The sequence below is a fragment of the Arvicola amphibius genome, chromosome X (assembly GCF_903992535.2).
Source record: "Arvicola amphibius chromosome X, mArvAmp1.2, whole genome shotgun sequence".
NCBI lineage: Eukaryota > Metazoa > Chordata > Mammalia > Rodentia > Cricetidae > Arvicola > Arvicola amphibius.
Genome location: NC_052065.1, coordinates 70,698,056 through 70,725,841, shown reverse-complemented (window position 1 = coordinate 70,725,841; position 27,786 = coordinate 70,698,056). Strand labels below are relative to the sequence as shown.

The window sequence follows — 27,786 nt, the reverse complement described above, 5'->3', positions numbered from 1 at the left end:
TGAGAAGGCTCCCACAGAGCCTGTCCATGCATAAGAGTCAAAGCTCTGCACCTTTGTCCTTGGCTTCTCAGTCAGCCTCCACCATCGGCCACATTCAGAGAGTCTGGTTTGGTCTCATGTTCCATCAGTCCCAATCCAACTGGAGTTGGTGATCTCCCGTTAGTTCTGTCCCACCATCTCCATGGGTGAACGCACCCCTCATGGTCCGGTCCTAACTTTCTTTCTCATGTTCTCTCTCCTTCTGCTCCTCATCAGGACCTTGGGAGCTCAGACCGGTGCTCCAATGTGGGGCTCAGTCATTTTCTTCATCTATCGCCAGGTGGAGGTTCTATGGTGATATGCAAGAAATTCATCAGTATGGCTATAGGAACTGGCCTTTTCAGGCTCCCTCTCCTCAGCTGCCCAAGGAACTAGCTGGGGGCATCTCCCTGGAAACCTTGGAACCCCTCTAGGGTCAAGTCTCTTGACAACCCTCAGATGGCTCCCTAAATTAAGATATATGCTTCCGTGCTCCCATATCCACCCTTCCTGTATCCCGTATCCCATTCCTCCCAGCTCCCCCTATTCTCCCCTTCATGCTTTTCTATCCCCATCTACCCTTGGCCCGTCTCGCCCCACCCTCAAGTTCCGAATTTTTGCCTGGCGATTGTGTCTACTTCCAATATCCAGGAGGATTACTATATATTTTTGGGGAGGTTCACCTTTTTATTATCTTCTCAAGGATCCTGAATTATAGGCTCAATGTCCTTTAATTATGGCTAGAAACTGATTATGAGTGAGTACATACCATGTTCATCTTTTTGGGTCTGGGTTACCTCACTCAGAATAGTGTTTTCTATTTCCATCCATTTGCATGCAAAATTCAAGATGTCATTGTTTTTTACCGCTGAGTAGTACTCTAACATGTATATATTCCACAGTTTCTTCATCCATTCTTCCACTGATGGGCATCTAGGTTGTTTCCAAGATCTGGCTATTATAAATAATGCTGCTATGAATATAGTTGAGCAAATGCTTTTGTGGTATGATTGGGCATCTCTTGGGTAGATTCCCAATAGTGAAATTGCTGGGTCCTGGGGTAGGTTGATCCCGAATTTCCTGAGAAACCGCCACACTGCTTTCCAAAGTGGTTGCACAAGTGTGCATTCCCACCAGCAATAGATGAGTGTACCCCTTGCCCCACAACCTCTCCAGCAAAGGTTATCATTGGTGTTTTGGATTTTAGCCAATCTGAAAGATGTAAGATGATATCTCAAAGTTGTTTTGATTTGCATTTCCCTGATAGCTAAGGAGGTTGAGCATGACCTTAAGTGTCTTTTGGCCATTTGAACTTTTTCTGTTGAGAATTCTCTGTTCAGTTCAGCGCCCCATTTTTTAATTGGGTTCATTAGCATTTTAAAGTCTAGTCTCTTGAGTTCCTTATATATTTTAGAGATCAGACCTTTGTCAGTTGCAGGGTTGGTGAAGATCTTTTCCCAGTCAGTAGGCTGCCTTTGTGTCTTAGTGACAGTGTCCTTTGCTTTACAGAAGCTGCTCAGCTTCAGGAGGTCCCATTTATTCAATGTTGCCCTTAATGTCTGTGCTGCTGGGGTTATACGTAGGAAGCGGTCTCCTGTGCCCATATGTTGTAGAGTACTTCCCACTTTCTCCTCTATCAGGCTCAGTATGTTCCAATTAATATTGAGGTCTTTACTCCATTTGGACTTGAGTTTTGTGCATGGTGATAGATATGGATCTACTTTCATTCTTCTACAGGTAGACATCCAGTTATGCAAGCACCATTTGTTGAAGATGCCCTCTTTCTTCCATTGTGTACTTTAAGCTCCTTTATCAAAAATCAGGTGTTCATAGGTTTGCGGTTTAAGATCCAGGTCTTCTATACGATTCCATTGGTCGACTTCTCTGTTTTTATGCCAATACCAAGCTGTTTTCAATACTGTAGCTCTGTAATAGAGTTTGAAGTCAGGGATGGTAATGCCTCCAGAAGTACTTTTATTGTATAAGATTTTTTTGGCTATCCTGGGTTTCTTGTTTTTCCATATAAAGTTGATTATTGTCAGCTCAATATCCGTGAAGAATTTTGATGGGACCTTAATCGGGATTGCATTGAATCTATAGATTGCCTTTGGTAGAATTGTCATTTTTACTATGTTGATCCTCCCAACCCACGAGCAGGGGAGATCCTTCCATTTTCTGGTATCCTCTTCAATTTCTTTCTTCAAAGACTTAAAGTTCTTGTCAAATAAATCCTTCACTTCCTTGATTAGAGTTACTTCCAGATATCTTATGCTATTTGTGGCTATCGTGAAAGGTGATACTTCTCTGATTTCCCTCTCTGCTTCCTTATCCTTTGTGTATAGGAGGGCAACTGATTTTTTTGGAGTTGATCTTGTATCCTGCCACGTTACTGAAGGAGTTTATCAGCTGTAGGAGTTCTTTGGTGGAGTTTTTGTGGTCGCTTATGTACACTATCATATCATCTGCAAATAACGAAAGTTTCACTTCTTCCTTTCCAAATCGAATCCCCTTGATTCCCTTATGTTGTCTTATTGCTATTGCTAGAACTTCAAGCACTATATTGAAGAGATAAGAAGAGAGTGGACAGCCTTGTCGTGTTCCTGAATTTAGTGGGATAGCCTTGAGTTTCTCTCTGTTTAATTTGATGTTAGCTGTCGGCTTGCTGTAAATAGCTTTTATTATATTTAGGAATGAACCTTGTATCCCTAATCTCTCCAAGACCTTTATCATAAAGGGTGCTGAATTTTGTCGAATGCATTTTCTGCATCTAATGAGATGACCTTATGGTTTTTTTCCTTCAGTTTATTTATATGATGGATTACATTGATAGATTTTCGTATGTTGAACCAGCCCTGCATCTCTGGGATGAATCCTACTTGATCGTAGTGGATAATTTTCTAATGTGTTCTTGGATTCTGTTTGCCAGTATTTTATTGAGAATTTTTGCGTCAATGTTCATGAGTGAGATTGGCCTGTAATTCTCTTTCTTGGTTGAGTCTTTGTGTGGTTTAGGTATCAGGGTAACTGTAGCTTCGTTGAAGGAATTTGTCAGTGACTCTTGTGTTTCTATATTATGAAATACCTTAAGGAGTATAGGTATTAGGTCTTCTTGGAAGTTCTGATAGAATTCCGCATTGAAATCATCTGGTCCTGGGCTCTTTTTGGTAGGGAGGTTTCTGATAACAGTTTCTAATTCTTCGCGACTAACAGGACTATTTAGAGCATTTACCTGGTCCTGGTTTAACTTTGGTATATGGTATTTATCTAAAAAAAGTGTCCATTTCTTTTACATTTTCCAATTTTGTGGCATACAGGCTTTTGTAGTAAGATCTAATGATTCTCTGAATTTCCTCTGTGTCTTTGGTTATGTCCCCCGTTTCATTCCTGATCTTATTAATTTGCGTGTTCTCCCTCTGCCGTTTGATTAGTTTGGCTAAGGGTTTGTCAATCTTGTTGATTTTCTCCAAGAACCAGCTTTTTGTTTCATTGATTCTTTGGATTGTTTTCTGTGTTTCTATTTTGTTGATTTCTGCCCTCAGTTTGATAATTTCCAGTCTTCTACTTCTCCTAGGTGAGTCTGCTTCTTTTTTTTCCAGAGCTTTCAGGTGTGCTGTTAAGTCACCAATGAGTGCTTTCTCCGTTTTCTTTAAGTGGGCACTTAGTGCTATGAACTTTCCTCTTAGCACTGCTTTCATTGTGTCCCATAGGTTTGAGTATGTTGTGTCTTTGTTTTCATTAAATTCAAGAAAGACTTTAATTTCTTTCTTTATTTCTTCCTTAACCCAGGTGTGGTTCAGTAGTTGACTGTTCAGTTTCCATGAGTTTGTGGGCTTTCTGGGGGTAGCATTGTTGTTGATTTCTAATTTTAATCCATGGTGATCCAATAAGATGCAGGTGGTTACTAATATTTTTTTGTAACTGTGGAAGTTTGCTTTGTTACCAAGTATATAGTCAATTTTCGAAAAGGTTCCATGAGCCGCAGAGAAGAAGGTATATTCTTTCCTATTTGGGTGGAATGTTCTATAGATGTCTGTTGAGTCCATTTGGTTCATTATCTCCATTAAGTCTTTCAATTCTCTGTTAGGTTTCTGTCTGATTGACCTGTCCATTGGTGATAGAGGAGTGTTGAAGTCTCCAACTATTAGTGTGTGTGGTTTGATGGCTGCCTTGAGTTCTAGAAGTGTTTCTTTTACATAAGTGGGAGCTTTTATATTAGGGGCATAGATATTCAGGATTGAGACTTCATTCTGAAGGATTTTTCCTGTTATGAGTATAAAGTGTCCCTTTCCATCTCTTCTGATTGATTTTAGTTTGAAGTCAACTTTGTTAGAAATTAGGTACAATAACATATAAAAGCAATGGCTGATAACAATTATAACAATTAAAACAATTATAACTCTGTGCTGTGATTAGAGTCATGTTACTGTGGTCTCACTGCTGAAAGTCAAGACAAATGTCTCTATTTGCAGACTGCAAATTGATTATTGGCACATGATTTCTAGGCTTTTTATTAGGTATTATTAGTTACATGTGTGTGCTTCTTAAATTTGAAATATTATTTCTAGGATTCCTGTCTATTGTTCATTAACTTATTCATTTAACAACTGTGCACATACCATGTGCCGGAACATTCTGTTCTTTATTGTATAAAGATTGCTTTTTTTTTCTTTTGTTTTTTTCAAGACAGGGTTTCTCTGTATAGCTTTGGTGCCTGTCGTGGAACTAGCTTTTATAGACCAGGCTGGCCTTCAACTCATGTCTGCCTGCTTCTGCCTCCTGAGTGCTGGGATTAAAGGCATACGCTACCACTGCCCTGCTCAATTACAGATTTCTTAAGGAACTTACGGGGGCTTCAATGTCTTGGAGTTTAAGTTAGCCATAAGCAGAAAGATATTTCACAATGCTGTAGAGAAACTATATAGGAACACTGCTTAAGGGTGCTTATAAATACTCAAAAACCTCTAGTATGCCCCCTCCATCTTGCTGCAACTCTTTTATAATGCCTGTGTTTTCCATCTGTGTTTGGGTTATGGTGGACAGGTCCAAATGTACTCTTTTATGGCCAGATGTTTGTATAACCAATACATGATTGAACATCTAAAATATACTTTGTAAAATTTTAATAATTTACATGGAAAATGAATGTAAAATTTATGAATGTAAAATAAATGAATTTTAAAATTTAAGACTACATTTATTTTTAGAGGAGTATAGGTAGACTTAAAGTATCTTTAAACAGACCAATGTTTTTCAGTTATATAGTAAGCTATTATCTTTGTTTGTTTATTAAAACAGAATTTCACTCTGTAGTTTGGCTAAGATTGGCTAAGAGCTGAGATTAACAACATTGTATCACAACAGCTCCCTCCCTTTAGCCTCCTAAGTGGTGGAATTATGACAAAAGTCACCAAGCCTGCCTTCTATTGTCCATTACAGATATTAATTTCATGCCAGTGAACACTGAGGCAGAGCACTTGCTTAACACGTGCAAAACCCGGGGTTAAATCCCCAGCACTGAGAAAAAGAAGTCAAGTCTTTAGATACTGGGAGTGTATTTCAGTGGTAGGGTGCTTAGTATGCATGGGGTCCTAGCTTTAACCCTGGCATTGAAAAAATGGTTAAAATGATAAATTTTATATGCTAGTGTTTGATTTATAGCTTTAGGCCTAGCACTCAGGAGATAGAAGCAGGAGGATTCCCATGTTTTTTTAGGCCAGTCTCATCTGCATGGTAAGTTCTAGACTAGCCAGAGTTATATAGTGATATACTATCTCAATAAAGAAGAGGTAGAAGGAATAAGCACCCTGAGATTAATTCAGTGTCCTGTTATTACACAGTCTTTTTCCTTTCCCTCTATAAAATTGAAAGATTTAGTTAAATATGAAAAAGTCTTCACTATACTATAACATTTTGATTAAATGGTCTAGCTCGCTCTCTTTGTAACACTTGGTTACAAATTTGGTTTCTATTTGCTTTTTCTACGTATGGTGAATTCAATTTCCCTCAGGGTATACAGCATGCTTGTTATTTCCACTACTATATATATGCTTGGTATAAACTATTCAGTAATATTTGTAGTATGAACAAATAAATATCTAACAGAAATGTATAATATATATACATACATATTTATGTCATATAGAAACTACCAACTATATAATAACATACATCTGAACTAAAAGTTTAGAATATGCTTTGACATTGCTAATAGAAACCCTATTAGAAATTTATAAGGTCTAAGAGTCCTAATTTTACGTCGTCATTATATTTGTGAACTTATTCATAGGTGTTCTAGTTTAAAAAAACACAACACTGTTCTAGAGATTGATGACTATCCTGGAGGGACATTTATTACCCTAAGAAGGACAGGATTTGGAAACCAGGTCCCTAATTTTTCACACAAGGAATCTGAGGCCAAGTGATAAAGTAACTTGCCAACAGATCATGTAAAATAGTTGAACAGCAACCAGGAGTGTTGAAACACTTCTTTAACCCCCAGCACTCAGGAGGCAGAGGCAGGCAGATCTCTGGGAGTGTTAGGACAGCCAGATCTATCTACATAGTACGTTCAAGGCCAGCCAGGCTAACTAGTGCGACCCTGTCTCAAAAAATGTTGAAAAACTGGATATTTCTAATCAAGTTCAATATGAAATAGGGAAAATATCTTCATATATATTTAATAATTGAAATGTAAGGGTGTTTGAGTTAAAGATGATCTAGAGTAAAGAACTAGAAATGATACTTGCAATAAACGAGAACAATAGGCTTTGACCCACTGTCCTAGTTTGATTTCTGCTGCTGTGATTTAATACTGACCAAAAGCAACTTGGTGGTAGAAAGTCTCATTTGGTTTATAAGTTACAGTCCATCATCCAGAGAGGTTGAGACAGGAACTGAAACAGCGAAGTATCCCCTAGAGGAATACAACTTACTGGCTTATTTGCCATGGCTTCTTAGTTTGCTTTCTTACACCATCTAGAACCACCAGACCAGGCAAGGCACTGCCCACAGTGAGCTGGACTCTCCAATATGACAGCAATTATTAATCAAGAAAATATTCCATAGATTTGCCTCCAGGACTATCTGATGGAGACAGTTCTTTAAGAAGGGTTCCTTCTTCCAAAGTGACATTAGTTTGTGTCAGATTGAGAAAACAAGAGCAGTCCTTCCTCTATACAGAATATTTTTGGGGAACAGCAGCTAATAACTAAACGAATAAATAGATATATAAATAAAAGATCCCACATTCTTCCAAACTAGAATGGAGCAACTTATAGAGTGGTATATTAGACGACATTGAAATGTTCACGGAAAGACTGGAAACTTAAGATTTCTTCGATGGACTTAAGGTAAACTCAATGGAATAGATAAGGGTTATCTTCTTCAACTGACCTATTCTCATGCTAATGCATACCAGAGGGCCCTCATTTACATTTGTCGGCTATCTTGGTATTTCTTCACTAAGTCAAAAGTGACTATCACAAGTTGCTGGAGCAAAATGACATGAAATGGGTTGTAAATAGGTTAAAGATATTCCTCATAGTTTTGAGGACTACAAAGTCCAAGATAAAGTTTCTAGCATATTTAATATCTTGCTAGGGCCCCTTCTATACAACTATTGTTTCATGGTGGAAGGTAAGGCATCCTTTTGTTTTCCTTTTAAAAAGCAGTAAACCTATTCTTGAGAGATTAATACTGTCTGTCGCTTAGAGGTTAGAAGTTAATCATACTAATTGGGTTAGAGAAAATTAATATTCAGATTGTAGCAGTTTCGAAGATAACCGCATTCTTCTGAGTCTATAAAATGTAATAAAATCTTTAGCATTGTATTTATATTTTGAATTGTTTCCCATTGCCTTTTAGAGTGTGTACAGTGAAGTCAGTCTCCTTATGTAGCCCAGGCTGGTTGGGAATTCATCTCAAATACATTCTTCCGTTCCAGGTTCTGCTGTTTAGTTTTAAGTAGCATAAAAAAAGAAAAGAAAAGAAAGAAATATTTCAACCTTAGAATACAATAAAATCTTCAAGTCTTTCCCAATATTCATACCACATATTTTACCTTTGTCTTTGTACATGACAGACTCATCACTACGAAGAAAGGTATAAAAGAAAGTGAGAATAAGTAGAAGTTAGTTTCTGTTTTCCTTTCCTTTTCTTTCTCCTTCCTTCAGGTTTTAGGATGTAAATAAGACAAGCATCCTGAAGAGTGGTGTCCTCCTTTTCCATATGCCATCATTTGCACATAATCTTTGGCTAGGATTATTGTGACAGAAGAGGGTCTGCATCACATTTTCATTAACAGTAGTATTCACAGATAGGCAATAGTGAATGACCGTGACAATTCAAAAGAGCTTTGGTGAGAGGGCCAGTTCTTAATAGTTTCTGAAGTCTAGTAATTCATTTCAAATGAGGCAACGTAAGGAAAAATGAAACTACTTTTTTTTCTTTTATTTTTTTTATTTATTTTTTATTTTTTTCTTCTCATTTTTTTTATTAAAGATTTCCATCTCTTCCCCCTTCCCTCCCCTCCCTTCCACCCATACCCCCACTCCACCCCTCTCCAAGACAAAGAGCCATCAGGGTTCCCTTCACTATGTTAAGTTCAAGGTCCTCCCAGCTCCCCCTAAGTCCAGGAAGGTGAGCAACCAAACTGACAAGGTTCACAGTGAGCCCGTCCATGCTGTAGAGTTCATGTTCATTGCCGTTGTCCTTGGTTTCTCAGGCCTCCTCCACCGTCAGTCACATTCAGAGAGTCCGGTTTGGTCCCCTGTTCCATCAGTCCCATTCCAACTAGACTTGGTGGTCTCCCCCTAAAGGCACTCCTCGCGGTCCTGACTTCCTTGCTCATGATCTCCCTCCTTTTGCTCCTCATCGGGACCTTGGGATCTCAGTCCGGTGCTCCTATGTGGGGCTCTGTCATTTTCTCCATCCAATGCCAGGTGAAGTTTCTATGGTGATATGCAAGATATTCATGAGTATGGCAATAGGATCTGGACATTTCTGGCACCCTCTCCTCAGCTGCCCAAGAACCTAGCTGGGGGCGTCTTCCTGGACACCTGGGAACCCCTCTAGAGTCAAGTCTCTGCCAACCCTAGAATGGCTCCCTTAATTAAGATATATAATTCCTTGTTCCCATATCCACTTTTCCTATATCCCAACCATCCTATTCCCCCAAGCTCTTCCCATCCTCCGCTTCACACTTTTTTCTCCCCATCCCCCCTCCCCCCATCCCACCCCACCCCCATGTTCCCATTTTTTGTCCGGAAATATTGTCTACTTTCAGTATCCAGGAGGATAACTATATGTTTTTCTTTCGGTTCACCTTCTTATATAGCTTCTCTAGGATTTTTTACGAATTATAGGCTCGATGTCCTTTATTTATGGCTAGAAACCAATTATGAGTGAGTACATCCCAAGTTCAACTTTTTGGGCCTGGGTTACCTCACTCAGGATGGTGTTTTCTATTTCCATCCATTTGCATGCAAAATTCAGGATGTCATTGTTTTTAACCGCCGAGTAGTAAAATAATATGTATATATTCCACACTTTCTTCATCCATTCTTCCACTGAAGGGCATCTAGGTTGTTTCCAGGTTCTGGCTATTACAAATAATGCTGCTATAAACATAGTTGAACAAATGCTTTTGTAATATGATTGGGCATCTCTTGGGTAAATTACCAACAGTGGGATTGCTGGGTCCTGGGGTAGGTGGATCCCAAATTTCCTGAGAAACCTCCACACTGCTTTCCAAAGCTGTTGCACAAGTTTGCATTCCCACCAGCAATGGATGAGTGTACCCCTTACTCCACATCCTCTCCAGCAAAGGTTATCATTGGTGTTTTTGATTTTAGCCATTCTGACAGGTGTAAGATGGTATCTCAATGTTGTTTTAATTTGCATTTCCCTGATAGCTAAGGAGGTTGAGCATGCCCTTAAGTGTCTTTTGGCCATTCGAACTTCTTCTGTTGAGAATTCTCTGTTCAGTTCAGTGCCCCATTTTTTAATTGGGTTCATTAGCATTTTAAAGTCTAGTCTCTTGAGTTCCTTATATATTTTGGAGATCAGACCTTTGTCTGTTGCGCGGTTGGTGAAGATCTTTTCCCAGTCAGTAGGCTGCCTTTTTGTCTTAGTGACAGTGTCCTTTGCTTTATAGAAGCTGCTCAGCTTCAGGAGGTCCCATTTATTCAATGATGCCCTTAATGTCTGTCCTGCTGGGGCTATATGTAGGAAGCGGTCTCCTGTGCCCACATGTTGTAGAGTACTTCCCACTTTCTCCTCTAACAGGTTAGGTGTGTTCAGATTGATATTGAGGTCTTTAATCCATTTGGACTTGAGTTTTGTGCATGGTGATAGACACGGATCTACTTTCATTCTTCTACAGGTTGACATCCAGTTATGCCAGCACCATTTGGTGAAGATGCTTTCTTTCTTCCATTGTGTGCTTTTAGCTCCTTTATCAAAAATCAGTTGTTCATAGGTTTGTAGGTTAAGATCTGGGTCTTCTATTCGATTCCATTGGTCTACTTCTCTGTTTTTATGCCAATACCAAGCTGTTTTCAATACTGTAGCTCTGTAATAGAGTTTGAAGTCAGGGATGGTAATGCCTCCAGAAGTTCCTTTATTGTATAAGATTTTTTTGGCTATCCTGGGTTTCTTGTTCTTCCATATAAAGTTGATTATTGTCCTCTCAAGATCTGTGAAGAATTTTGATGGGATCTTTAAGGGGATTGCATTGAATCTATAGATTGCCTTTGGTAGTATTGCCATTTTTACTATGTTGATCCTCCCAATCCAAGAGCAAGGGAGATCCTTCCATTTTCTGGTATCCTCTTCAATTTCTTTCTTCAAAGACTTAAAGTTCTTGTCAAATAGGTCTTTCACTTCCTTGGTTAGAGTTACCCCAAGATATTTTATGCTATTTGTGGCTATCGTGAAAGGTGAGGCTTCTCTGATTTCTTTCTCTGCTTCCTTATCCTTTGTATATAGGAGGGCGACTGATTTTTTGGAGTTGATCTTGTATCCTGCCACGATACTAAAGGAGTTTATCAGCTGTAGGAGTTCTTTGGTGGAGTTTTTGTGGTCGCTTATGTACACTATCATATCATCTGCAAATAACGAAAGTTTCACTTCTTCCTTTCCAATTCGAATCCCCTTGATCCCCTTGTGTTGTCTTATTGCTATTGCTAGAACTTCAAGCACTATATTGAAGAGATAAGGAGAGAGTGGACAGCCTTGTCGTGTTCCTGAATTTAGTGAGATGGCCTTGAGTTTCTCTCCATTTAATTTGATTTTAGCTGTCGCCTTGCTGTAAATAGCCTTTATTATATTTAGGAATGAACCTTGTATCCCTAATCTCTCCAAGACCTTTATCATAAAGGGGCGCTGAATTTTGTCAAATGCTTTTTCTGCATCTAATGAGATGATCATATGGTTTTTATCCTTCAGTTTATTTATATGATGGATTACATTGATAGATATTCATATGTTGAACCAGCCCTGCATCTCTGGGATGAAGCCTACTTGATCATAATGGATAATTTTTCTAATGTGTTCTTGGATTCTGTTTGCCAGTATTTTATTGAAAATTTTTGCATCGATGTTCATGAGTGAGATTGGCCTGTAATTTTCTTGGTTGGGTCTTTGTGTGGTTTAGGTATCAGGGTAATTGTAGCTTCAAAAAAGGAATTTGGCAATGACTGTTCTGTTTCTATATTATGAAATACCTTAAGGAGTATAGGTATTAGGTCTTCTTGGAAGTTTTGGTAGAATTCTGCATTGAACCCATCAGGTCCTGGGCTCTTTTTGGTAGGGAGGTTTCTGATAACAGTTTCCAATTCTTCGCGACTAACAGGACTATTTAGAACATTTACCTGGTCTTGGTTTAACTTTGGTATATGGTACTTATCTAAAAAACTGTCCATTTCTTTTACATTTTCCAATTTTGTGGCATACAGGCTTTTGTAGTAAGATCTAATGATTCTCTGAATTTCCTCTGTGTCTGTGGTTATGTCCCCCTTTTCATTTCTGATCTTAATAATTTGCGTGTTCTCCCTCTGCCGTTTGATTAGTTTGGCTAAGGGTTTGTCAATCTTGTTGATTTTCTCCAAGAACCAGCTTCTTGTTTCATTGATTCTTTGGATTGTTTTCTGTGTTTCTATTTTGTTGATTTCTGCCCTCAGTTTGATAATTTCCAGTCTTCTACTCCTCCTAGGTGAGTCTGCTTCTTTCTTTTCTAAAGCTTTCAGGTGTGCTGTTAAGTCTCCAATGTGTGCTTTCTCCGTTTTATTTAAGTGGGCACTTAGTGCTATGAATTTTCCTCTTAGCACTGCTTTCATAGTGTCCCATAAGTTTGAGTATGTTGTGTCTTTGTTTTCATTAAATTCAAGAAAGACTTTAATTTCTTTCTTTATTTCTTCCTTGACCCAGGTGTGGTTCAGTAGTTGACTGTTCAATTTCCATGAGTTTGTAGGCTTTCTGGGGGTAGCATTGTTGTTGAATTCTAATTTTAATCCATGGTGATCCAATAAGATGCAGGTGGTTACTAATATGTTTTTGTAACTGTGGAAGTTTGCTTTGTTACCGAGTATGTGGTCAATTTTCGAAAAGGTTCCATGAGCTGCAGAGAAGAAGGTATATTCTTTCCTATTTGGGTGGAATGTTCTATAGATGTCTGTTAAGTCCATTTGGTTCATTACCTCTATTAAGTCTCTTAATTTTCTGTTAGGTTTCTGTCTGATTGACCTGTCCATTGGTGAAAACTAGTATTTTAACTAGTATTTCTCCTTTGTGGAAATGTTCGTTAATATAGGAAAAATTGTTATAATGTATATAAGTATTTCTCTATCTGTTTACTTTTTCTCTAAGAAAATATGTTTTGGATTTCATAGTTAGTATACACTGCTAAATACATCTAAAGTTCTATATTTCCTGAATTTGCTCCCCTACTCCCACCTAGCAAATAAAACAGTTAGTGTTCTTGAGCTAATTGAATAGTTCTTCTGTTTTGCCAGATGTTTTTTTTTTTTTCTGAAAAATTTTACCAAGTACAAAATTAACCTTAATCACATTTTTAGTTATATTGAAAAGTGTCTATGGTGGCTTTGTATTTATGTAGGCCTTATTATATGCAGTAAGTTCTATTTAAAGGGACTGATAAGATAGCTCTGTCAATGTAAAGTGCTTAGTATATAAACAGGAGTATTGGAGTTCTATCCCCCAGATAATTCCAAAACAAACAAACAAACAAACAAACAAACAGTTAAGTGGGTGTATGGCCAAGAATGGTACTGTTGGCCAGCCAACATTCAAGCTTGGATGGGGAAGGTGACTTCCAGGCCCTTCCAGTCCCTGCCATTACTAAGATGGTATAGGCTAGTTGATAGCTACTGGAAGAAGGAGAACTATTACATGAGGGTGTGGCCAATCATAGGTTCCACATATTCCAGTGAATGGACCCACATCCATGTGCACATGAATAGGACAATTTAGATTTAGTGCATTAATAACAATAACAAAAAAGACATGAAGTTGGTAGGAGAGATGTGTTTGGAGGGTTACAGAGAATTTAGAGTTGAAAATGAGGTGGGTATGCTCATATTTCATTTATAATGGTATAAAATGCTGAATAAAAAATATAATAAACTTTAAAAATTAAAAAATCTGGGCATGGTGTCAACTCACACTTATAATTCCAGAATAGGGGAAATGTATTCAGGCCAACCCCTGGGGCTTCCAAAGGGTTGCCGGGGTAGACTTGCCTAGCCATTAAACTCCAGACTAGTGAGTGACCCTGTCTAAAATGGCTGGCTGTGGTAGCATAAATCTTTTATCATAGAATATGGGAGTGAGAGGCATTTGTTTTTCTATGACTATAAAGCCAGCCTGAACTACATAGTGTGACTAAATAGTGAGATACTTTCCAGAGAATGCCTGAGTAACAACACATGAAAGTGATTTACTTATATACCTAAATAGGTGTACATACATTAATATATACATACAAAATTATAATATAGGAAAAATGGCTTGGGAGCATAGTTCACTGATTAAACACTGGCCATGCAAATGTTAAGGACCTGGGTTCAAATCCCAAGAATCCATGAAAAGCCGGTATGTTAGTACATGTCTGTAATCACACTACTCCTAATGTGAAATGCGAGGCAGAAGCAGGAGAATCTCTGGAAGGTCAACAGAGCAGGTAGGCCTTGCCCCAAATGTGGTAGATGCTAGAGACTCACGCCCAAAGTTCTTCTCTGACCTCTACCAGCAAAATAGGACATGTACTAAATTCAGATATGGAAACACCACACACACACACACACACACACACACACACACACACACACACACAATACATATATACATCATGCACAAACAAAACTATTTTTAGAAAATATTCAGAGTATTGTCCAATTTGTGGCTGAACTTTAAATCTGTAATTTATTTTGAGTTCATCTTGGTATAAGGTATAAGATTTAGGGTGAAGTCCATTTTCATTTTTTTTGATGGAGATACAATTGGTCCAACATTGCCTCTTAAAGACTCCCTGTAGCCTGATTGAATACATTGTACACCTTTGTTGGAAGCCAAATAACTGATCATACTTACCCAATTTTTGAGTCTTCTATTCCATTCCCTTAATCTAATATGTATTAAATATGCATATATGGCTTCCTTCTACTTAATTTTAGCTAATTTGTTTCCTTTTTAAATTATTGTAGCTTCTAGCATATGAGTCCTATACATACATATTGTATCAAGTTTCTGTGTAATTATTTTGTTTTGGGTGTATTGAATAAAGTGAAGGATTGGGGGTATAGCTCAGTGGTAAAGAGCCTACCTACTATCCCTGCTAGGTTTAATCCTTAGAACCATGAAAAGAAGGTGGAAGAAAGTAATATCATTTGATGTGGGAGAGTCTTCTGTTTGTGTTGATTTCATTCATTAATAAAGAAACTGCCTTGGCCCATTTAATAGTCCAGCCCTTAAGTGGGTGGAGTAGACAGATCAGGAAGAAGGAAGTGAAGTAGATGGCTCAGACAGATGCCATGCCTCTCCTCTCTGAGCCAAACGCGATGAAGCTCCGGCCCAAGATGGACCTATGCTAGAATCTTCCCGGTAAGGCACCACTTCATGGTGCTACACAGATTATTAGATATGGGTTAATCAAGATGCGAGTAAGAGGCTAAAACTAATGGACCAGGCAGTGTTTAAATGAATACAGTTTATGTGTTGTTATTTCACGTGTAAAGCTAGCCGTGCGGGAGCCGGGTGGCGGGATGCAGCCCGCCGCTAATCACTGCAATCATTTTTTTTTTTTTTTGCTTTTTTCAAGACACGGTTTCTCTGTAGCTTTGGAGAATATTTTCAATTATAACTTCAGTGTGTTCACTTTTTCTTAAAGACAGAATTTCACTATTTAGCCCTGTGTGTTCTAGAATTCACTTCGTAGACCAGGCTGGCCTCAAGCTCACAAAGAGCTACCTGCCTCTGTCTCCAGAGCGTTAGGATTAAAGATGTGTGCTAACATACCCAGGTCAGTATGTTTACTTTTACTACATAGATTATAGAAAGCAAATTGGTTTCTTTGTGATGATTAGTATTCTCACTTGCTGATTCACTTACTAGTTGTTGGAGTATTCCTTGGGATCATAAACTATATCCTCTACTCTGCAAATGGGGTGAGCTTTAGTTCTTCCTTTCTGGTCTGTGTATGCTCCTGTACTGTCCATAAACTGGTATCTGTGTTAAAATCACTTCTATGTTGAGTACAAGTAACCACAATGGATATCTTATTTACTCTCATTAGAATTTTTTTAGATTCTTCTACTTTTTACCATTAAGCATGAAACTATCTGCAGGCTTTGGGGTTCTGGGGAGTTCTTTACAGGATAGTTTTTAATGCTGAACTAAATTGTCTTAACAGTTAAATGACTAGTCAAGTAATTTGTTCATACTGTGGTAATTTGCAATTTTGAAAAAACTGTTCCATATTATCCAAGCTATCCAATGTGTGTACAGAGTTGTTTATATAGTTCCTTTATTATTTATTTTGTATCTACAAAGTCTATAGCAATATACAGTCTCAAAAACCCAAAAGAAATTATTAATCATTTGAAAATTTCATATGTATGGTATATTTTGATCATATTAATTCCCAACAACCCTATAACTTCTCTCAGATCCACTTCCTCCCAATTTCATGTCTTTTCCCCTTTGATTAAACACAGATTACTTTCTATAAATAAAATATAGCTAAAGACAAGTTTCCCCTATGTCTACTCATCCCACTTCCTCCTCATCTCTTCTCCTATCCTGATCTACTCCCTTTCTATCTCTCATGTCCTCTTTTTTAAAAAAAATGGAGTCCAGTTTAAACTGGTCATATACTCATGGATATAAAGCCATCAACTGGAAGCTGTCAACCTGCCAGTGGCTTACACCTTACAGAAAATTCACTTTCTTTGCCTCAGAAATTGCTAATACCTATTCAACTTAGGGTAGAGGTTTATGAGTAAGCCACTTATCCTCCATGTTGAAATGTTGATTGGCTTGAAGTTGTATAACCAACCACATCTGCTGTGAATTCATGAGAACCACAGTCGAATGTCCTGACGACATTGCTTCATTCTGCTCCTTCCAAACCTCTAATTCTTTTTTATTGATTTTTATTGAGCTCTACATTTTTCTCTGCTCCCCTCCCTGCCTCTCCCCTCCCATTCAACCTTCTCCCAAGGTCCCCATGCTCCCAATTTACTCATGAGATCTTGTCTTTTTCTACTTCCCTTGTAGATTAGATCTATGTATGTCTCTCTTCTTGAAATTGTTCAGTTCCTTCTTCTGAAATACTCACTGAGCCTTGGAGAGAAGAATGGAATATAGATGTCTCATTTGTTGTATACACACTGTGCACCCTTATTCTCCACACTTTGATTAGTTGTGAGTTTCTACATTAACTGCCATCCACTGCACAAAGACATTTCTCTAATGAGATCTGGGAACTTCACCAATCTGTGGGTATAAAGACACAAATTGGATAGAATCAAACATGACTAGCAAAGAAAGAAAAAGGGTTAATGAGATGATTCCTAAGGCTATTCAGCTATAGTCATACATTGTTGCATAGCCCAACTGTCATCAGAGAGGCTTCACCCAGCAATTGATGGGAGCCAGATATTAGGCCAAGTCCAGGGAATTCTGTTGAAGAGAGAGAGGAAGGATTGTAGGAGCCAGAGCAGTCAGGACATCACAAGAAAATACACAGACTCAACTAGTCTGCATTTATAGGGTCTCACAGAGACTGAACTGACAACTAGTGAGCTCATATGAGACCGACCTAGGCACTCTGTGTATTTGTGACAGTTGTGTAACTTGGTCTTCTTGTGAGACTCCTAACAGTGAGAACAGGGGCTGTAGCTGACTCTGTTGCCTTTTGGGACCAGCTACACTCCTACTGGGTTGCCGTGATAGGAAAGGAGGTGCTAAGCTCACTGCAACTTGTTATACCATGACTGACTGACTGAAATCCATATCTGAAGAGAAGCAAAGGAGGAGCAGTGAGTGGGGAAAAGAGAGGAGGAAGGAGGAGGAACTGGAAGGAAAGGAGTGAAACTTTGGTTGGGATGTAAAAACAAACAGAAAAATGAATGAATTAATAAGAACAGCAAAAAGAATACAAATTTCAAGACAGTGTGATACTATGTCCCTCCGGGGCCTGTGACCTTCCAACCCACGGGTTCTTGATCGGATTTATAGAACTAGGTAAGCATTTTCTCTCATAGAGCAGGCCTTTAATCCAATCAGAAAATGGTTGATTATTCCCACAACATTTGTGCCACTGTTTCACTGGCAACGGCGTCTTGCCACACTGATCAGCAGTGAACCTCATCGCATTCACAGCTGGCTAGAACTGTTGAGGACTTTTTGCTCTCAGCACCCAACATGACATCTCCTGGTACCATGACTGCTAGTCAGCCAGGAGGAAGCTTCCTATTTGGTACCAATTTAATTCCTCCATGTTCTGTGACTATAGTGTGGAGTGTCTTCAGCAATAAGGTCTTACCATCATGTTCTGTTGGGCAACCAAGAGCAATAGCAGCAGCCTTCATTATTTTGAGGGTATCTGGCACACCTCTGACCAACAACTTCAGGGGAGGTGGATTTTAAAGATGTTTTATGTTTATGCTTCAGAAATAGAATAGATATTCGGGCTATACACTGGGATAAAATATTTGTCAACCACATATCTAACAAAGAATTAATACACAGACTATTTAAAAAACTCAAATCACTTCCTTAAATACGTCAGTTAGAAGAAGCTATAGGAATAGCAAATAAACATGTGGAATGATTTTTAACATTACTAGTCATTGGGAAAACCAAAATGAATTACATGAATTTTAATGATTGAGCACTTGCTTAGCATAAGTATAGCCCTGGGTTCAATACTCAGCATAGCAATATAATTAAACCCTGGAATAATAGAATAATATATATACATATATCTTGATATTATTAAACATGGGAAAGATATTTTATACATTGTGAAGAATATAAAATGAAAATTTATATCCATACAAAAAGTTATATATGATTTTTATAGGAATATTATATGTTACAGCCAAAATCTGGGCAAAAAATATGTCTCTCTCTCTCTCTCTCTCTCTCTCTCTCTCTCTCTCTGTGTGTGTGTGTGTGTGTGTGTGTGTGTGTGTGTGTGTGTTTTGCTAAGTAGCCCTGACTGGCCTGGTACTATTTGTGTATCCAAGTTAACATTAAACTCACGGTAATCTTTATTCCTCAACCTCCCTAGTGGTAGAATTGCAGGCATGCTTCACCACACTTGGCTACTGTTTTTAATATTGTTCTATAATATTTTAAGTCATAATTCACAAGAAACAAAGTGAAGAATAGAAAAAAATCTGTCTCTGAAATTTGAAAATAATTGTGACTCTTTGCTTATTTTTTTATCTTGATAAAATGTACTTGAGCTAGGCATGGTTTCTTGCACCTGTAATCTTAGCACTGAGAGGACAAAGGCAAAAGGATTGCTTTTAGTTTAAGGTAGCACAGGCTATGTTGTGAACTCCTGGCCAGCCTGGATTGCAGGATGGGAGTCTTTCTTTAAGACTGCACAAAAGCAACAAAAATTAAGACTAATGATATAGTTCACTAATAGCGTATTTGGCTCTCTGAGTTTGGTTCCAAATATTGATTTACAAAATAACCATCTTTAATAGGTTCTAAATCTAATAAAAAAAACAAAAATTTAGACTATTAGAAACAGTTATTTTGAAGCCAAAGATATACAGAGAGGGAACATGAGTGACAGTTGTAGTTGTAAGCCTAATTTCATTTATCCATTTTAAGGATTTGGTGAATTATTTTCCTTAGAAATAAAAACAGGAACAAAAGCAGTGTTTAATAGCCTGCATGTCATTTGAAAGTCTAAATATTTAAATAGATACTGTCTTTTGCTAAAAACAACTTTTTAGTTTTGCTTAGTGCCATAAAAGTTTTAGTGCTTCACGTGTTTATGTGTCCTTTCTAATCATATTTTACGCTTCATTTGTTTGTTATTCTAATGCCTGGGTTGTCTAAAATTGCTTATATTTTTCTTACAAAGACTTGGATTGGGAATCGAAGAAGAAAATACCGTTTAATGGGAATTGAAGTTCCACCTCCAAGAGGAGGCCCTGCTGATTTCTCTGAGCAGCCTGAGACTGGTTCTTTGTCTGCACTCACACCAGGAGAGGAAACTGGCCCTGAAGTAGGAGAGGATAATGACAGAAATGATGAACTGTCCATCTGTTTGTCCGAAGCAAGCTCTCAAGGTACTTTACTGCACCTCCTAATAACAGCCTTTGGAAATTTCTTGTATTTTTACTTGCTTTTCAGTGTACTGCACTTTAAGTAAAGAGTGTTCAGAACATATGACCAAGCGTTTGAAAAGATTTGTTTTTAATGCTTCTATGTAAAAAGTCTTACATATCAAGTCATCACAAAGAACATTCATCTATCACAGTAGTGATGCCCTACTTTTAAAAATGTTAGCTATTACAACAGTCCTTATACTAGAATAAGGTAAATGATTACATTTGGAATTCTAGTCAGCTAGGCGAGAGCTTTCAAATATTTCAACAAGAGAAAGTATGGTATATTAAAATGAATAATAGGCTTGTGAGCTGAGATACTAGTTGCCACTCAGTGCTTTTCCCCTAGCAAACTGTACAGTTTCAGGCAAAGTATTCAACTTTGCTCATTAGACTTCCCTTCTTTGCCTGTTAAAGGAAGTTAAACAGGCTCATCTTTGTATTACCTCTCAATGATTCCCTGAATGAGTCTGCGTGCTAGAGCCGAGATTAATACCATGTACCCAAGAGGAATATTCGATTTGACTTCGAGTACAGAAATAAATAGTCCTGGTATCACATTTACATTATATATCATAATAATATTCTTCAGAAATATAAAATCCAGTCATTTTAGTAAAGTTTTTAGACCTATACCATTAAAATTTTATTTTAGATCTTTTTGTAATCACCTAAGGAACCCCCCTATGTTGACTCACTGCCCCTTCTGTCCTCAGCATCAAGCATACTAACCTGCTTTCTGCCTATGTAAGTGTGTCTTTCTTATGCACCTTATCAGAATCTGATAATAAAATCTATAGTCCTTTTCTATCTGTGCTTCAGTAATTAAGAACCTCTCATTTGCTTGTTACTTATTTTTTTTCATCAATATCAGTTAAGTATATTGGCAAATTATCTTCTGGTTTATTTATCTGTTTTGTGTGTATACATGTGTTTGATGTGTGTAGGGACACACAAACCCAGAGATCTCTTTTCTGGTTCTAGCTTGCTTGTTCTGGGAATTCCCTGTCTCCATCTGATCCACTGGACTAGAAATTACTGGTGGGCAACCATCCCCACTCCACTCCATATGGTTATGTGGTGACTGTCCCCACTTAGGGTTATGTGGCAAGTGCTTTGCCCATGGAGCCATCTCACTGACCCCTTGTTTATTTCCTTGACTCTTAACTTTTTATGATTCATCTCTACATATATATTCATATCCATATACATGGAGAGAGAGCTAGAGAGATAAAACCTGGCTTGAACTCACTGTGCTGCAAAAGACTAGTCTTGGACTTCCCAACCCTTACCTCCCAGGAGCTTGGATGACTAGCGTGTGCTTTGTCATCTTCAAGAGTGGCATTATTTGCGTGATATAAAATTTTATGTTGGATAACTGATTATACAAAATCATTTTTAGCAATTAGATCAAGAATAAATTTGGCAGCAGCCATAACTTTTGTGTTCTTACTGAGTCTTTCTGTGAGCTCTGGAATGTTAGTTAACCAGTTACTTAAGATACCTCAGAAGCTCCAATGTAGACAGGAGGGTGACTACAAAACATTATCACCCCAGGTTGAAGAGCGAAGTGAACAACTCCTCTTTTGGGGTATTAGGAGAATAATCAAAGTATTATTAATGGAATAGTTTTATCAGCATGACATTATGTAGCATAACAAGATGTATTATTGAAGTGATGTAGTTTGGATTTGATTATTTTGAATTAGAATTTGTCATTGCTCCTGATCCTCCTATCACCACCTCCTGGTTCTGATTTTTCATGGTAAAATTTTTGGGTATAATTTTTACATTGTCAGACATAGCAATATTTTCCCTTGTGGTTTCTGCCTTTGCATTCCTAATTAAAGTCTCTTCTTGTGTACAGTTGTGAAAACAAGCTCATATATTAGCTTCTGGCATCCTGATGGTTTTAGTTTAACAGTTTTATATTAATTTCACTGAGAATTTACTTTGCTTTAAGATGTGTGAGGAAAATACCTAATTTTACTTTTCCAAATAGTTAAACAACTGTTGTACACTATTTGTTGCATAATTCATTCTTTTTCCAGTTAATTACAGTACAACTTTCAAAAATTAATTATGTATTTATACATATGCATATTCAGGTACACATACATAAACATATGAGAAAATTCTGAACTTCCTGTTATGTTATATTTATCTGTTTTTAATTGTGGCCTTATAAAATCTCTTACTATCTGATAAAGTTTTTATTTTAGCTTTAGATGAACTGTAAAATTCTTTAGCCATATCTTCTCACAATTTCCTCTTCAAAATGTATGCAAAATTTTTACTCCCATCGCATTAAATAGACAGGCTATCATTAGAAAGATTAATTCAGTTTGCAGTTCTGAGGCTTAGAAAATAGCAGTAAATTCACAGAGACCTGTTGGGTAATATGGGTCTGGAACTCAAAAGAGAGCTTTAAATAGGGAGAAGAAACAGCAATCTGACAAATGGAGGCCAATTAGTACCTTGCCACAGAAGCAGAGTTTTTATTGAGAAAATTAAAATCCCAAAACAGAACAAGACAAGACAAAGGAGAAAGACTGTATGTTGAGAAATATTTACATTTTTGGGCCCCAGGGGGAAAAATAGCTGCTGAAAGAACCTTCAGGAAGAACAGAGCTGGATAGTGTGCCATTACTAAAGCCAAGGAAAGAAAGAGATTTCAGAAATAAGAGGGGTCATTATCTCAGTGATATCATAGAAATTGAGTAGAAAGGAGAGACCATTGAATCAGTCTTTAAGAGGTTCTTTGCAAAAGCAATTAATTGCATGCCCAGGGGGCAGGCAGGCAAATTGTAATGAGTAGAATAATGATAGGGACAGAGAAACTGTCACTGTTGAGAGGACAGCGAATTCCAGGTGTTTGGAAGATTATCAAATGTGAATATTCTCTGACTCTTTACCTCTCTCTCTCTCTTTCTCTCCTCCCCTCTCCCTTCTTCCTCCTTCTTCCTCTTCCCTCCTCCTCCATCTTTCTCACCTAAGGCTGCAAATGATAGCAGAATTTAGAGGGTCAGGAACTGACGCAGGCTTAAAAATCATTAAGAAAAAAAATGTATGATTTCTAAGGTCATTTGTTCTCATATGGTTGGTCTAGTAAATATTTGTTTGTCTTCTGTTAGTTTTTCCAAAATTCTATGTGCCTGGAGATTCTTGGGTAGCAGTAATTACATGATGGGGTCTTTTGGAGCCCAATGCCCGACAGCTATTTGAAATGAGTAAGGAAGAAGAGGTTTGTATGTTTCTCTGAAAAGGCAGGCTTGCTGTGAGGAGATACTCTGAGGAATCAAAAGGCATAGGCCCCTGGATGCAGAGTTTCATTCCCAACTGCTACTTCCCCTCCTGAAACAGAATTTTAGAAAATAAGCACTTAATCGGAAAACAGTGCATGTTAATTTTAAGGTCTGTGTTAATGGTCTGCATTTAATAAACCACTGCTCCTCTACTGGCATCCTTTGTCATATATTAGTATGCTGTCTAGATAGCTAGCATAGTAATCAAGACCTAATGAGAAAAAGAAGAGAAAGAATTTAATGTATAAATCAAAAAACACAGGATGAGACGTAAACAATTGCCTAGAATTTCCCCCGGTGGCTTATTTTTCACAACTGCACAGTAACCTTTTCATTCTCATCAGAAATTGCAGCAGAAAAGCATTTTCAAAGACTGGAAGGAGCCCCTTTGGTGCTGTTTCCTACTAGGCCTGTACAATTTCTTTATTTCGCTGATGGAGAATACTAATCTGACTTAGTTGGCTATGTGATCTTTCTGTAAGAACTAATTGTATCGTCTGGCTGAGACTAACACCCTATCTCTAAAATGCACTGACCTCTATTCTCTTCCAGTTTGGGAAAATGTAACTAGATTATATTTACATTGAGATTTACATTGATGTCTTCTTAGAGTTATAAAGATAATTCAAAAACCTAACAACTAGAATTCATAGTCCTTGTACACAACTGTTAATTTAACAGGATTAGAGTATTTTAAATGTCTAAAAGGGGAAAGACTTTTAAATTGGTGCTTGCATATTATAATAAATTTTAAACCAAACACATGAAAAAAAACATACAGTTTCTATCAGTGTCTTTACAAGAAAAAATATATTCCTTCAAATTGTGAGAAGGGTCTAGCTTTGCCAGCTAACCGAAAGTGTTCATGATCCCTTAACAGTTTCACATGCAATCCTTTGTTTCTGAGCAAGCCTGTCGGTCTCTAACACAGACCTTCTGACTCAACTCAGTTCTACCTTGCGCTTGACCTTCCTCTTCCCCATTTCTTTTCTGTTTTCCTGGGAGGAGTGAAGCTAGGCATGGGTGGACTGATCTGACAAGGAAAAAAAGCTACATGGCTCCACTCCTTGTGTACAACTTGGAAACCAGCAAAAATAATACTTGGCTAACTCACCTCCTTCATTTTAAGTTTGTTTTCTACCAAAATATATTTATTATTGAGAAATTTAAAGACTTTTTACTATCCTGAGAGGCAAATGGTTTAAAGTATAGAAATAATTGATACTTACAACATTACATTGGTAGAAGTGCCTCTTTTTCAACTGTATCTTAGTATGTGGAGTGTGTACAGTGCCTGCATTAAAAAACTCCCCATGGTTTACTTAGTGTGAGCTTATAGCCACCACATTGGGTGCCCTCTAGAGTTTCATTGATTAATTCTATTTTTTATTTTTCAATTAGCAAAGCTTCTTGTTTTGAGGAATTACCAAAACACATTGACAGTGTCTGGATCTTAAACTTTCGCTGATGCTGCAAGTATCTATATGCAGAAGGAAGCATCCCCTATTCAGTTTATCACTCCACACCTTCTTATTTCAGAAGCCTCAAAATAGCTTTTATTTAAATTTCCTAAAATAATCAAACCATGCATAAATAAGCTGTCAGTGAACCAGAACTGTATATAAAGTTATGAGTAAATCTGAAGAAGTGTACAGCAATCCTGTAAGGAATAGTACCAGTAATGATCTTGTTGATGAGCAATATAACCCCTCTTCTGAGACCACTATATCTAATATCAGATCTGCAGCTAAAGCTAATAAAAAATTTCCCTCTTTCCATTTCATTGCATCACTGATTATGTAGGACTCGAAATGTCTGTGACTTGAAATGTCTAAATAATGACTAGGTAAACTTTTCTTTGTCTAGGATTCATTGTTTTTATAAAATTTTAAATTGACTTGCCTTACATTTCACAAATAAATGAGATCAGGCAAATTTTTTTCTTTTTGTCTGTCTGGCTTATTTCACTTAGTTAACATCCCCTGGGTTCATCCGTGTTGCAGCAAATAGCAGGGCAAGGAAGGTCAAATAAATCAAATATAATACAACAGCGGATTTTTGAATGGGGAGGGGAGAACGGGGAGATACAGCTCAGAGGGTACAAACATTGCAGCGTGCGTGATGAATAAGGGGAAAGACCTAATGAAGAGCCTGAAGACCATAGTTAATGATAATGTATTGTGTAGTCAGGATTTTCAGTATGTGATGATAGCAGCTGTTGCCTGGGGGATGGGAAACTGTGAAATGATAAATATGTTAATTTATTTTATTGTAGTGGTCTTTCTGCTATATAAATGTATATTGTGTTATATACCACAAGTACATACAATAAAATTTAATTTAAAGTGTATGGTAGAGATAAGAAAGTTAAATTGAATTTATACAGAAATTGTATTAAAATTCTGCTGAAGTTTTCTTGGATAGCATACACTTGAATTCTCATAAGCAATTCTCTTAAGTGAATTTCTCCTAATCCTTCTCCATGTTTATACGTGGGAATGAATGGACTAGGAAAATCTTAGGAGGGCTGATAAAAATTTTTGTTCTGCTTTATAAATTGAATTAAAATGTTGTTTACCTAGGATCTGAGGAATTTTACGAGTATTTATCCAAATAATCTCCATGAAATTGCTGTGAAGAGAAGAGAAACCCAGAGATAAGCACTGCTACTCTATTTTGAAAGCATCTGGGAGAGAGTACTATAAAAAAAGAGGTTAAGGAGTAATGTATGCAGACTCACCTATGCCTTGAAGCAGGCACTTGCTGTAGCTCATTACAAAGAGCTTTTTATTAGACTAGATCCTCTGAATTAATATCATTTCTCTCTATTTTATTATTGTAAAATATTGAATTTGATCCAAAATTTCATCTACATTGTAGGAAATATTTGGAAGTACCATGGAAATGGAAAGACTCTTACTCCTCAGTGAATAACTCTGTGTAAACAAGAGCAAGGGCATATTTTTGCAAGTAATTTCTCTTTGCATATGTACAAGTATGTACAACAGTAAGCATGTGTATACTAGTACTTAGATAAACCTGCATTTTCATAAAATGGGAAATCTGTCTTTGTAATTTTATGCCATTTATTGAGAAATTTTTGTTTTTGTCTTAGTACAATGAGCAAAGCCAGGAGTGGTAGAAAGGCCTGTAAATTCACCACTTAGAATGCAGAGGTGGAAAAATTGTTGAAACGTTAAGTTTAATATGGTCTACATTGAGTTCTTGTGAGCCAGGGCTATGTAATAAGACCTTATCAACAAAAAATAGGAAAGAAAAGAAAACAAAAATTAGTATTGTTACAGAAGAGCTTAACTAAACAAAATTAAAAATTAAAGTAAAAACCATTATAGTTATATATAATTCTATCCAGGCATAATAACGGAAACACTTGAGCACAAATGGTATCATTCTTTTTGTAATTCATTAAAAACCTACTTTTTTTCTTTTACAAATACAAAATTATGTAAACCTACATCATAGATTTTATCATTTTCAGTTTTTCATTTGCTAGTAGGTCATTTTATTTCATTTTTAGCAACTTCATAGTACTTAAATGACTTCTGTACTTGTCCACTGTTAAAGCTAGAGTTTTCTCTTATCTTTTCTATTAGAAATAGAAGAATGATGATAATCTTTGTATTTCTATCCATCCACATAACTAACTAAACTATTCGTGACTTGGATATGAATAAAATTCACAACAAAGCACATTTGTAATAGATTTGCCATGTGTATGTTTTTGGTAAAAGAGGCATTATTTAAGTATTATTTTAAAACTTCAATAAAGTTTTCAGATACAAGATATGAAATCTTCACTTTTTTTCTTATAGAGGAGCCCAGTGACATCATCCCTGATGAGACCAGGACGCAGAAGGATGAAGAGCACCAGGCAGTATCTGCAGATAATGTGGTATGTAGTTCGAAATTCTTTCCTCACTACAGGATGGACTTTAAGAACGTTGTGCCAGTTAATGACACCATCTGTATTGTCAGAATAAAGTTTTGTTTCACTCTGTAAACTAAAAAAAGCTTTTTCCCTATGAATTTAATATATCTTTCAGTGTTCAATAAGTAAAATTTAAATACTTTCTCATATTTTAACTTTAGGAGATTTCTAAGTATGAAAACCTAAAACAGTTCAAATATGACATATTTTACATATAACAAGTTATTTTTCTTAAACACACTGATAAGGGAGCAGATTCATTTCATTTGACAGACAGCAGAACTGAAGTGGAGTTTAGGTGGAGATTGTGGAGGAAGCCTTTGTTAGTACAAGTACTTGCATCCAAGAGTTTGTCTATTTAGAGTGTACCTATATATACTGTATTTGGAAACTTTACTTTTCCCTGGTTAAATTGGACTCTGGTGATTGTGTTCAAAATCACAGCAAAGAAAGAAAGACAATATTTTAAGAATTTGAATAGCAGCAGGAACAGGCTGTGTGTGGATTAAACTGGATTGGAAAAATGTAAACATATAGTGATATTCCCTTAGCAGCTGTTTTAGCAGAATTTGTTTATATTTTGGCCCCACAAAATGATACAGAAATCAAGATGGTATTAAACAATGCCAGACACAAAGGGAAA

The 27,786-nt window shown here is 37.1% G+C and overlaps 1 protein-coding gene across 1 annotated transcript in view; it reads left to right on the top strand.

Moving 5' to 3' along the window:
* Hdx (highly divergent homeobox) overlaps window positions 1-27,786 on the top strand; it is a 113,459-nt gene that overhangs the window by 73,002 nt on the left and 12,671 nt on the right. The window contains exons 6-7 of the mRNA XM_038317277.1: window positions 19,643-19,850; window positions 27,028-27,107. Of these exons, the coding sequence (XP_038173205.1) occupies window positions 19,643-19,850; window positions 27,028-27,107 (288 nt within the window). The remainder of the gene's footprint in view (window positions 1-19,642; window positions 19,851-27,027; window positions 27,108-27,786) is intronic.